Below are 13,023 nucleotides of genomic sequence, written 5' to 3'. Positions count from 1 at the left end.
TCTACACGCAAGCGCGAATATCGTATGCAAAAACGGATATATGCACTTGTCCATCATAGCGCCGATGCACATCGCCCCGGGCGGCGCAATTATAGCCGAGATCGACTCGCGTGTCCGTCTCCCGGGCGACCCGAACTCCGCGCGCCCCAGGTTACACACACGCGATGGGCGCGTTTTGTCGCGACAGAAGAGCAGCGAGGGAAGCGATTCCCGCACGCAGAATGAGACACGCACACCGATAGAGAGAAGACCGGCTTCGCACCCCGCCCGGCCGCCGCCGCGGTTCTGTCTAATGAAGTCACAACAAACATTCGACGCCTTAACGACCTCGGCGCAATCTGAAAAAGAAATAAAGAAAAAAAGAAAGGCGACGGCGGGAACGAAAAGCTTGAAAAGAAAATGAAGGAGGTGATAGAAAAGGGGGGCAGACACTGCCCGCGAAGTGGCGAATAGCTGGGAGCGGTTCAGATTCGAGAGCGCTTCGGCACCCGAGGGACCGAAAAAGCGCGCGCACACGCAAGCACGCGGCGATCGCTTTCCGGCTCGAAAGAGACTCAGGCACGGAAAGCGTGCTCGGTTCGAGTGATATAGAGGAACAGAGAGAGAGAGACAGATTAACAAACGAGAAGGAGGAGGAGCAGGTGGTGAATCCGTGCTCTCATTTATTAACGAGAACTCAGATTACTCCCAAGGCGCCGAAGCACGTTCGTGGTCGCAGACGCACTGCCCGCGGGAAGAGCGCAAAGTTCCGCCATAGAGATAATTCCCGTTTCGCGACGCTAAAGACAAAAAAAAAAAAAAGAAAAAAAAAAAAAAAGAAAGGAAAAAAAGAAAAACGAAGGTGGAGAACTCTTCAAGCCAAGGTATCAATCACCGCTCGCGTTCACAGTAGACTGCGTCGCCTCGAATATGCACGCACACTATGCGCAGTAATCGCAATTCGCGCGCTTTCATTTCTTTCGGTCGGTGCGACGTGTTCACATAGCTCCAAAGTCGCGTCAATCGCTCGCAAAGCTCGGAATCCCGACAGGAGAGGAGACGACGCGGCGACAACCTGTCTACCAAACAAAGATATTCATACGTAAAAAAGAGAAAGAAAACACGGAAAGTGAACGCAAACTCCTCGGCATTTTTCTCTCTCATCCTCCTTCCCCCAATTCCTACTCGACAACCTCCGACTAACCGCGTATACTACTTCTGAAATGAAAGAAAACGCTTTGCCGAGAAAGGCGCGAACGCGAGATAGGTCGCGCAGAAACGAAGTTCTATTCTTGCGCGAAGTCAACGGCCGTTACCAATGGGATTTTGAATGCGTATACGAGTTTTCCAAGTCGACGCCCCGACAACGGCAAACGGCGGACTGGGACTCTCGCAGCACGAATGGGATTCCAGTGTTCTTGCTTCTAAAGCGCACAATTTGGCCTTAACGCAAACAAACGGAAAAAGAGAACAAAGAAAAAAGAAAAGGGGGGGAGGCATCGAACGGGGACGCCGCCGCACTTCGCAGAAAAGCAGTTCACCGTCTCTTTTCTCGTCCGCAAGTTTTGCTTCGACGTGTACACGGGAGAAAGGTCGCTACCGCCTGAAAAGAGATAGCGTCTCCTCCAGAAGCTCGGAGGAGAGCAGCCACGCCCGCACGGCCATTGCTCATCGCCGACAGAGAAGTCGAGAGAGAGAGAGACGCGGCCGAGCGCCCTCCAGTGATACAGACGGGCGCCTAAGGAAGAGAGCCGCGATAAGGCTCCAGGGCTTCACACAATCCGGCCCTGCGCGCTACCCTGTACGCCAGTTGTAGTTTCACACGCATGAAACAGAAGCCCCGCGAGAGGGAAAGAAAAGAATGTAGCACTGGTAAGATCGGAGACTCGCGCGGCAATGCAGCCGCGCGCGAGAGATAGCAACACCGGCAGCCGCGGCTGGCGAGAAGGAAAAGAAGTCGGCGGAAACGGAAGAAGAACCGCGTCGGAAAGGCTCGTAAATACCGCACAGGGTAAGGGAAGGGGGGGGGGGGGGGAGCCAGCAGCTTGAGTTGGTATGCCCACTTGCATCTTCGAAAGAAACGACGCGAAATGACGAAACACAAAAGCGAAAATGACAAAAAGCGGCGCTTTTGTCTTGCGCTTCTTAGTGTTTCTCCAGCTCTGGTGCTTCTTTTTTGTGTCATCGCGCCACTTTCTTCCGAAGCGCTCGTAAAAAAAGCCAGCTGCCCGGCGGCGGCAGCAGCAGCAGCAGCAGCGGCTCTCCGTTCGTTCCTTTCTGCAGGCGGCCCACACACTGCCGGAGTAAATAAAGTTCCGCGGTCGACGGACTCGGCAAAGACACCCGGGGGCTCGGCGGATTGCGGGAGGGGCTCAACGGCCGGCTCGAGTCTATCGCTACGCCAGGGACCCCCGCATCTCCACTCAGACTTGATTGACCGATCGCTGCGTATCCGCGCCACCTACTACCACTCCCCCCCCCCCCTCCCACCGCCGACGCGGGATATATGTTTCGTTACCGCCGGTCCTCGAGCACCGAGCGAAACATTCGCGGGACGCGGGATCGACGCAGAGCTCGTCCAAGTCTCTCGCAGTCAGTGGAAAACGTACGTACGACCGCCACGTACGAGGGTTCGTACACCGTACGCGACGTGATGTATATAGGGAGACGCAGACAATGGGAGCGCGGAATGCGCCGGGTGAGCTGCAACGAAAACACGCACGCCCGGGCAAAGAACGCGGCGGGACGCGGAGCCAGCAGTCGAGCTGTGCGAAGGGGGAACGGGCGAACGTATTTCACCCATAATGGAGAAGCACCTGCGCGCAACAGCGGCTCGCGCTCGGCGCCGAGTCATCACGCCGGGGCTGGACGGAGAGAGAGAGAGAGAGAGAGAGAGAGAGAGAGAGAGAGAAAAAGAAATCTACGCAGAACGCCGAGAGGGGGAATGATTCGAGCAAAAAGACATTCGCTTCGCCGGGAACGCGAATGCAACAAAAGAGAAGCCATGTGGCGGTGCAGGGCCATCATTTCCTTTTGCGGCAGCTTGTTTCCCTTTCTTTAACGCTGTAGGGTCACAGCGACGACGATGCCGAAGACGTCAGAAAGGGCAATAAATAAATAAATAAATAAATAAATAAATAAATAAATAAATGAAAATAAGAGGACGCTATATGTGGCGGGAGGCCCATCCATCACAGCGGCGGCAGTCCCTTGGTGGCCTCCCACTTTCTCCACCTTCCTTTTACGGGGATGTGATTCTGGTTGACGCTTACAGCGCAGGGCCGTTCGCTCGCATTGGGCGGCTACCGCAAAACGGGCACGCCAAAAGACATTGCTATAAAAAAAAAAGAAAGGAAAACGTCGACGAAGCGAACTACGTATTGCGACTCTATACCGGCGACCATTACGGCTTTCGGTTGCCGGCCAGCACTCATGGTCAGTCCGTATAGTTCCGAAAAGCTGAAATTGCTTTCCACAGGCGCTGTACTTGTATATACAGGGAAGAACGGCACTGTGGATAGCGGTCGGTGGGATGAGTGTCGAAATCCACGCTGTCCCCGCTGCGGGAGCGCATGTGCCCTGAACGTGGTGACGACACGAAGGAACGGTTTTCTCGCTACCGCCAGGTTTCGGCGTCGCGGCAGCTTTCTCCACGCGTGCTTCACATCTGCATACCTTCTGCAGCCTTATGACTCGCAGTATTTCTTCCAAACACTCTTCTTCTCCGGCCATAACGTTTGAGTCGTCAGATAAACCAACGTATTCGCGCGCTCAAACGGCGCGCCGTTGCCTCTTCAATGTGACCACGAGAAAGGCACAGCAGCGACCTCACGGCGCTCGCGCCTCTGCAGTCACGTAACGGGCACTTGAAATGTGCGGTGGGCTGCGATCATTCGCTGTAGCATCTACCACTGCGTCGCAACCAACGCCCCCTGTGCTGTCTCTGGTTCTGTTCTGTCCATCCACCGTGCCAGTGCCTTCGTTCTCTCTTTTTCTCCAACTCCCCCATGTCCCGGTAACCAGGTCTTTACAGGTTACCAGATGTTAACATAGCGGAGAGGAGGACAGAACGCGGTTGACGCCAACGGCTCCCACGTGACGACCTCATTATCAGGACAGTAATCTGGAAGAAAAACTTTATCCTCATGCGGTCGGAATAGTGCAGAGACCGTATATGCGGCGCAGTAATTCACGCCATGGGGCAGCCCGTGCCGCAGAGTAGAGCCGTACCTGCATCGGGTGCGCCGCTATAGGTCGTTCGTCTCGCAGCCCGTCACTAGAGAACGCCACTTCTGCGTTTGCCATTAAAGTCACATGGCAGTTATAAAGAAAAAAAAAAAAAAAGATCTGCTGATTCCAGCGATTCTGAACTCATTTCCTTCGACAGCAGCAGGTTGTCGCAGCGGACACTGCCGTCTCTAACTAAGAACATATTTTTTTTTCCCTCCACGACCGCGGCGAAGAGGCAAGACCTCGACGTCCCATCGTGGGAGGCCTAGGCCCAGCCGACTGAACTGCAGGTGCTCATTAAAGTTCACTCTCTGTCTCTCCACGACCGCGAGATGACGACCGCGTAACGGAAAGTCTTTCAAACTGCAACAAACACAATATGCAGTTTTCAACTGATGTGGCAATAAAATAACGAAACTACAGCGCTGTCACCCGAGAACAAGAAATCTTAATCCACTAGAGACACCCAAGAAAAGGAAACTGCCTGCGATTTCACTGAGTGAAAGACACGGTGAATAAAACGAAAAGAAATGAAATAAAATTAGCAGGAGGAGGAGGAGGGAGATTAAATGCGCGACTACTCATCAGGCCCGAGCTCGGGGTGCTCGCTTGCTCATCCAGGTCCGGCCACCACGCCGGACGCCCCGAGATACGACTTTCGCAGGCGAAATGTACGCCGCCGAGTCCCCCTTCCCTAATGAGTTGGGTATGCAAATCATTTCAGCCTTTCGAGTCATTGACCACTCCTTTTTCCCCAAAATGCCGCTGCTCCTTTACTTGCTGCTTCAACCACTACAACTCCCAGCTCCCCGGGTTTACTTTTCTTTCTTTCGTTCCTTTTTTTTCCTTGCCTCCCGACTTCTTCTCCCTCTATTTAGTCGCCGGTCTCTTTTTGTGCGCAGTCATCGTTCGTGTCCCAACGCCGAGAGCGGCCGGTCTCCCCCAAAAAACGAGGCTGGCTGGTTGAATGCGAAAAGTCGTTTGGGTAATGAACTCAACGGAACCATCTGCGTGGAGATGTCTTCTTTCTCGGTCGCATTCTTTTTTTTTTTCTTCTATCAAACTTCTCCCGACGTTGTCCCACAAATGGCGAATGCTTCCTTGCCTCTCCTCGGACGGAAGCTGCTGATCTCCTCCTGATTATTCAGACAAGTGAGGCCTACTTCAGCTCTCTGCAGTCTCGGAAGCTCCTCCGCCCGCCCGATGCGATACGAATCGCGAAAAAAAAAAAAAAAAAACTCCAAACTATCGACCGAACGCGAGCTCTGCTGCCTAGCTAAGCGCAATCAAGCGCAGAATTCTCTGGCACCGCTCTGCGCGACACACGCCATGAAACTGAACTGTCGAAAAACAAGGAAGAAAGAAAGTGAATGCGGGGGGTGGCAGTTGAAACCAGTCAGAAGCACCAGCGCACATACCCGAATGAAAGAAGAAAAAAATGAAAGAAATGTACACGGACAAAGCGACTGAAAACTACCCGAGCAGTGCGACCATTTATGATGCGAAACGAGCCCAAGAACGTGTTCTGTGTTCTGGAGCGAAAGAAGGAACCAGACTGCGCGAAAAAAAGAGAACCCAGTAAGGGAACGGGCGCCGGCAACAGCAACTTGCTAAGCGTCGTTTCCGAGTCGCTCCGCTGTCACAGAGGCCCCATCGGGGACAAACTAGCCGGCTAAGAACTCGCGCGAGGCAACGCACAGAGCCGGGAACGCCGCCGACGCCTCCGCTCCCAGGGAAAACGCACGTACGCAAATGCAGACTGCAAGACGACGAGGGGGGGGGAGGAAGAAAGAAAAAGAAGAAATGAGAAAGAAAACCGAGAGACAGGCGACACAGGCAAGGAGGGAGAGAATCGGCAGTGTGCGGAATCGACCAACCAAGCGCGGCGAGTAATTCACAAAGAGCAGACGCGAAACAATTCGCAACCGCGTTAGAGGAAGTGGCGACGCAGAAGGAGAAGAAAAAGGAACGAGAAAAAGAAAGAAACGAACGGCAAAGCGAAGTGTGAGTGTGTCGAGGACGAATCTGCTCTCGAAAGCGAAACGTGCTCGGATTTGTCGAGCGCCACCGCGTCAACAGAAGAGGAGGAAAGGAAGAGTAAAAGGAAAAAAAAAATCAGCGAGGGAAGAAGGAAGGGAAGCCGCGGCGCGAGTGTGAGAGCGCTGACGCGAATGCACCGCGTCCAATTGCGTACGCACGCACGTACAAACGAAACGAGCGGTAGTACTCGGAGAGACAGCGCCACGACGACGGTGCGACGACCACGGCGACGTCGCGCTAAGGAAGGGGGAAGGACAACGGGAAGAGAGAGACGACGTGCTGCGGTTTTCCTCCCGCCGTCTCGTTTCCCTTAGTTCTACCACCGCTGTTTACGAACAATGAAGGAGTATGGGGAGGAAAGGAAAAAAAAACGAAAGAAAGAAAAAGGCGACAGAGGGAGGCAGAGATGCCGCGACAACGCTGCTGGCGATGTTGCTTCTTTCTTTTGAGCTCCTCAATTTTCTTTCTTTGCGCGTCTGTCGGTTCCTTTGCGCCAAGCCCGATCTCTCCCGCCTTGTTGACACTGCCAAAAAAAATCTTCCCCATTCTCCTTCCGAGCATCGTCCTTAAGCTCCCCCGGCCACATCTCATCGGCTCGCATCGATCATGTCTCGTGTTTCCTTTTTCCCTTTTTCCACCGAATTTTCTTCGTAATGCGGTCGTTACTGGCTTCCTTCATGGCATCACGCATGCGTTGGTACGGGTGATCGAGTTAATAATTACGTCCTCGTTTTTTTTTTCTTCTTCAAAATGTTATCCCTTTACAAGAGTAAACAGAAGGCGCTGAAGATTTGCTTCTTTTTCCCGACCGCGACTGCCAATTTCCGCTCAGTGCGTTACCTGCCGATGATACGATCAAGGCTTAACGAGCTGTGCTCGGGCGCCAGAGATCGATAAACAAAAGGCGCGGGGGTTTCATTCCTTCCTGGCTTCTGAAACGTAGAGCTATGGCGTCGCTGTCTCATTACGCTTGAAAAGGCTCAAACTTTTGCCCTTGATCTTGCGAAACCTAAGCCGTCGAGGGCCAGAAAAAAAAAAGGCAGGAAAACATCGGTACCTTCATAGAAAGGTCGGCTTCGTGTGAAACCTTGGCACGCCGTCAGACGGGATCAAGCTCGCAATGTTGAGAACAGAACGTGATCACTTGGTCGGACCTTCGAAGCGTTACGGAGTTGGGGACATCTTGCGGCGAGCCGCAGACCCCACTCGCGCTCGGTTCTCCCCCTTTCTGCTCTTCTCAATCTTGCTTCAGCCTATGGCCAGATGCTTTGACCGGAGCGACTCGCTGTCCATAAATCCCGCTCTTGGTCCGTCGACCAAACCAGCCCTTCCCAACGGAATGGCCCGGTGCGTATTTCCGTTTCCACTTGCCTCCTTTCTTCGTCTCCGCCAAGGGTACACACAGGGCCTGCGCCATTATTCAGCAAGTCCCGAGGTGTCGACGCGCGCAGGACTTGGTCGAAAGAGCGGCCAATCACGGACGGCTGCGGTACCGCGCGCGCGGCGGGGGGGGGGGGGGGGGGGAAGTGACAAGTGCCCTCTAGCAACCAGGCTTGACAACCGTTTACTTCCGCCAGGCTTGCGTTTTCTCGCTGCTTCCGAGTGACCGCCCGAGCACTTCGAGCGCGTTTGCCGCTAACGTCGGCCACTGGAGCCTCGCGACCTATCCTCGAACGCTTCTCCCCCCCCCCTCCCTCTCTAAATTTCTTTTCTCCTTTTTTTTTTTATTGCCAGAAACCTCTCATGGCACGCAGGTCGCGGGCGTCGATAACGGCGTGTGCACACGCGCAAAATGGGTGGAAGCTGGAGGGGATGGAGACGGGGCCTCCGGGCGGTCGTCCAAATTGCGTTTGGTTTGGGGCCGGCCGGCCCAGAAACGACGTTAGCGTGGACGGAAGCGGTCCAGAACGCGCGCTCGGGAGACCTCTCGTCCGAGGAGCCGGCGGTCCGGGCACAGAAGCGCTAATGTGGTGTACGGTGACCGCGCCAACACACCATCACAGCTGCAGCGAACGTGATGGGCCTGGTCGCAACCGGGCGGTGTGCAACCCCTCTCTCTGCGTCATCGACCTACAGCGGGAGAAGTCTTTAGGCGCCGTAAAGGAAACACGTATACACACGGCAGCATTATATGGCGTCAGGAATGAAAGCACGCCGAAAAAAGAAAAGTGTATTCTGTAAAAGGCGTAGCACTATACGTAGCCATAAGCGAGGTGGGTAATGTCGACACGCAAGAAATCTTATCAGCGATCGCATGTGCCTTACATTAGCGCATCGCCATGCACGACGTTTGAGTCGCGGACTGATTGCAGGGAAAGTTAATCTATCCACATGAGCGAATATTTCATGCTGGTGCCGTGCGTGCGAGCCTGGCGCAATGGTAGGCGTGGCTTTACAGAGATGGACAGCGGAGACGGGAAAGCCTATCTCTGGAACGTGAGAGACCGCAACAGTTTCGTGGCAATTATTAAGCTGCTCTCAGTTACCTATTGTGTAACGCCTAGTGTTACAGTCAAGTTCGTTCTCGTCAAGTACTCGCTATATACTGCGAGACGCAACGGTATTTGGCGAGGAGCTAGTACTTTGATGTCTACCGCTCCAAGAGTCTTATAGCCATCTGCCGTGGCCACTGCAGAGTATACACTCAGTTCGGACTAAATGAGCCTTCGACGTCAAGCGCGGAATCTTCTTCCGTTACAGCTAGAAATACAAATTGTCCTGAAAAAAATTGAAAAGAACAAAAAGCAGGAAAACAGAAAATGCTACAGACCATTTCGCTGCTTACAAACAAGGCCCTGGGAAGCTTCTGCTCTTTCGCCACAGAAACAGAGCGAGATAGACGACGGCGATCCGCCGCAGTGCGGAGAAACAGAAACCAGCAGGTTTCGGACAGTTTTCTTCTGCAGCCAATCGCAAATTCACAAATAAATTTTGCCGCATATTACACGAAAAATTATGAATGTTTGTGCTTGAGTCATGATACGCGTTTCTTTTATTTGAAAATGCAGGAAAGGGCGTCTCGTGCGTTGACGCAACCCATTTTCTTTTTTTTTTTCTTCGTCGTAAAAGTATAGGGCGATAAGACACGGATGTTTCTTGGGGTCGTAGGCCCGCTACTGGCCACGACAAGTGAACAGTCTACACCAGTCTAAACTTATCCATCGTTCCTCTTCAGTGCCCCGCCCCATTAGGCTGGAAGGTTTATTCTCAGTTTCCGAGGAATGTCAACGCCCTCGCCCGTAACCAGAGTGCCGAGAAAGTGCCAAACACGGCTCGTGTTCTTCGGCGCTTCGGTGAGCACGAGCCCAAGCAAGACGAGCTGAAGCGCTGCAGTACACGTGAGCCGGCGAAGAAAGCCAGGCGGAAGGCGGCTTCGCACTCGGCTGCGCCTGCAGCCTCGCAAGAGCCTATCCGATGACGGGGCGCTGCGCGGAAGGTTGCGCAACGACCACGCGCGCTTTCTCGGAGGCCGCTCTCGCGTGGAGCTCTCTAGATCGAAGGAATATCGGCACCCGGGGGAGAGCGGGCCCGCTTCTTCCCGATCGAACACGCGCGTCCCTTACGCAACGCCCGAAACGCACGCGCAGCGACAACCTTCGGCGTCGGTCGCGAGGCGTTACCGCCCCGTCGCCGCGCGTTCGCGCAAGCCAGGCCCGAAGGATCCCGGCTTCGACAATGCGCAAGTACTGCAAACAACGTTGGGAACGCGTCGCATTGCGGCATACAGCGCCCAGTTCGAGGACGCTTTTGAACAAGCAGGGCGCACGTACGCGCATCCCACACTTTGTATTCAGGGTCGGCTAAACATGCCGGTTTGAACGCTCCATTAAACCACACTTTATAGTTCTTTCTTCTAACTTTTCCTATACACTTCATCCTTTGCGCTAAACCAGCCCAATGCGAAGAGGGGCAGTACACGACGCCACACGATGGCTGTACGTGGGAAAGACTGCTTTGCGCACTCAGAGAGATGAGGGAATAATTCAAAGGAGCGATCGCTGCTCACTGGGCCGCGAAACAGGAACGTGGAGGCAGCGACGTTCACACGCACGGCTGGCGGGCGCCTTGAATCGAGCGTCGTGGCTTACTTTCGGGCACTATCTCAACGCTTTCATCAGCCATCCTCAGTGCTTCGGCTGCTACCGTGGAAGTTCTGGTTTACTAACGTCGCGATGAACGAACGGTGCGACACGTCCATACATAATCCGGTATCGCTAACGCATCTATCTTCGCGGCATGGCTGCTCTGCGACGCTCCGCGACAGAAACAAATCGGCGTGGCACACGTTGCTATCTGTTGGACAAGACACACTATACTCGTGCATCGACTTTGCTGGCACGCGCTGCCTCTCGCGACAGCGCTCGCTACGAGTGCAGAGATTGTGATCGCAGAGGCGAGGAGGAGGAGGCCGGGTTTATTTAAAGCAGGAGCTGACTTATCATGCAGAGGCGCCCGGTTCTTGCACGAGGTCTGCTGCACGCACTTCTGCGCGGCTTACGTAACGTCGTTCCCGAACACGACACGTGCGCGGGGAGTCGACATAGAGAGAGAGAGAGAGAGAGAGAGAGAGAGAGAGAGAGAGAGAGATGCGTACCTTCTTCAGGTGTCCGTTGGAGGTTCCGAGGAAGGCGACCGTGTAGTCGTGAGTGGAGACGGCCGCCACCGATGTGAGCAGCACGTTGGAGTAGGTCAGCACGGGTGTCGCGTTCACCGGCTTGCTGCCGTCTAGCGGTGTGTTCACGTCCATGCCGCAGAAGTCATCGTTGATTTGCACTTGCTGCGAAGGAGAGAAAGAGAGACCGAACGCAAGTTAAAGCGGGAGAAACGAGGTCAGGTGTGTGGGTATGCTATTCAGGCAACACAACATTCTATACGAATAAAAAAAGCTTATGATAACGTCGATCCACGGGGCTGCAATGAAATGACGCGCAAGGAATGCTTGCGCGTCGTTCCCTTGTGCGTAGGCATGCAACGCTCGAGTGAAATTACAGCTGGACCCGTATTCTAAGCAAGAGGCCGTCAGGTCCACCGCACCTGTCTAAAGTGCGGTTAGGCTAGCTTGCAGCGAGGCATAAAAGCAACGTCACTCCTTGAGCGTCAACGATAGGCATTGCGAGTAACTTTGAACAATCGACATTTAAGGCCAAGAACACCAGTGCCATCATTATACCAACAAACCCACGCTAAAATGTCGCGAACTATATTGAACCTCTGCCTACGGCGCACTTCTCCGATGTCGGGCTTGTCTTTATGATGCCCCTCATACCCAAGAAAGGACCCTGCGACGACACTAAAAGTACGACGTGAGCACGGTTGAACCGTTCGGAAGGCCGAGCGGTGTTACGATCGGCCAGCGGGGGTAGTAACCTATGGCCTCTCCTGCCCCACTGTGACGAATCGCTTCGTGAAGCTAACAATGCGTCCGGCCACAGCAAGGCGAGACACGTCTGACATATCCAGTGTTGTTTGGTGGTTCACTGGCGCCGTCACGGACCAATGGGAGCATGGAACTCCTGGAAAAGGGCGTTCTGCGACGTTTCCTCACGGACTCCGGTAACCGCCACGGTCGTTTGACACATGCTCCAGCTAACTACAGGGTAAGCCCAAGAACAAAGACGCATTAGCTTGAATCAACCGTGACAATCCTCGTCTACGAAGCTACCCTCCTTTCTGTGTGCTCAGTGAACAAAGGCGCAGGAGTGATTGTGTGAACCCTCGCCCTCAACGCGGGTCCCTCGACGACTTTGTACGCTCCGACTGGACGAAGGTGGGACGTCAGATTTCCCTGGCCTAGAGATCTAGGGAGGGCAGAGGGGGGTTTAAGCGAACTTTTTCGACTCCTCGGGGTGCTTCAAATTAGCCATGCTAGACTGATGAGATGTAACGTTCTCCCCCCTTCATGCAGATATTGTAAATAACCCAGTACTATTCGTTCTCGATGAGAACACGTTCGTCCCTTCCACAACGTCTTTGGCGTGGATGAGTTGGATGACGGCATGGGCCAGCTACCCCCTTTGATATGCCCGACACCAACTTTTACAGCGGACATCCTCCTAACATTATATCAGGTTCCGCCTTCCAGAATTGTATTAACAGCGCAATTTCGTGAGGGCAGAATGGCTCCCGCTCCTAAACATTACAAAGTAAATATGCGGAATAACACGTAATAACACCAATAAAGTAAACTGCACAAGTATCGGCAGCTACAAACGTATACAGCACTGTGTTCGCGTGCCTACGACCGCTTGCCCCGAGCAGCGAGGGAGCGAGATCAGGACCGAGACGCCCGACCGAGTCATCAAAGAGCGCTAATGTCCTTGGCCAGGGAGGGAGGGCACAGGCCGGCGGCACCAGATCGCAGGTGCCGCTAACGGCTTTCGCGTTGGCCCCGCGCCGCAGGCCCTCAAGTCGGCTGAGGCGACCTGCGAAAGGTGTCTCCGACGCAGTCGCCGTCGCTGCTACCGTTAGTGCCACGGCGTCCCCAGCAGCCTATGCCTTGAGCGCCCCCCCCCCCCCCCCCCCCCCCCCCTGCCAGCCATCCACTGTCACCGCGTCGACGTACTACATGTGCGCCACTTCCTCCTTCGGCATCTTTTCCATGTGTACTTCTTCGTATACGACGGCGTGTACCGGCGTCACCTTTCCCTCCCAGCAAAACGAACATTTATTTCTGCATAAAAGAAATATAGGCGTAACGAAGCAAAAGCAGCCGACTGCCGCTTGACGAGGCACCGGCCCCCCACATATTTGCACCGGCACGCGCTGCAGCCTCGA

General features: G+C 54.2%; 1 protein-coding gene across 1 annotated transcript in view; it reads right to left on the bottom strand.

Moving 5' to 3' along the window:
• PlexA (plexin A) overlaps window positions 1–13,023 on the bottom strand; it is a 97,852-nt gene that overhangs the window by 58,347 nt on the left and 26,482 nt on the right. Inside the window, exon 4 of the mRNA XM_050170595.3 lies at window positions 10,844–11,026. Within this exon, the coding sequence (XP_050026552.1) occupies window positions 10,844–11,026 (183 nt within the window). The remainder of the gene's footprint in view (window positions 1–10,843; window positions 11,027–13,023) is intronic.

Source organism: Dermacentor andersoni, chromosome 6, assembly GCF_023375885.2.
Source record: "Dermacentor andersoni chromosome 6, qqDerAnde1_hic_scaffold, whole genome shotgun sequence".
Lineage (NCBI taxonomy): Eukaryota > Metazoa > Arthropoda > Arachnida > Ixodida > Ixodidae > Dermacentor > Dermacentor andersoni.
This window is presented reverse-complemented; position numbering and strand designations above follow the sequence as displayed.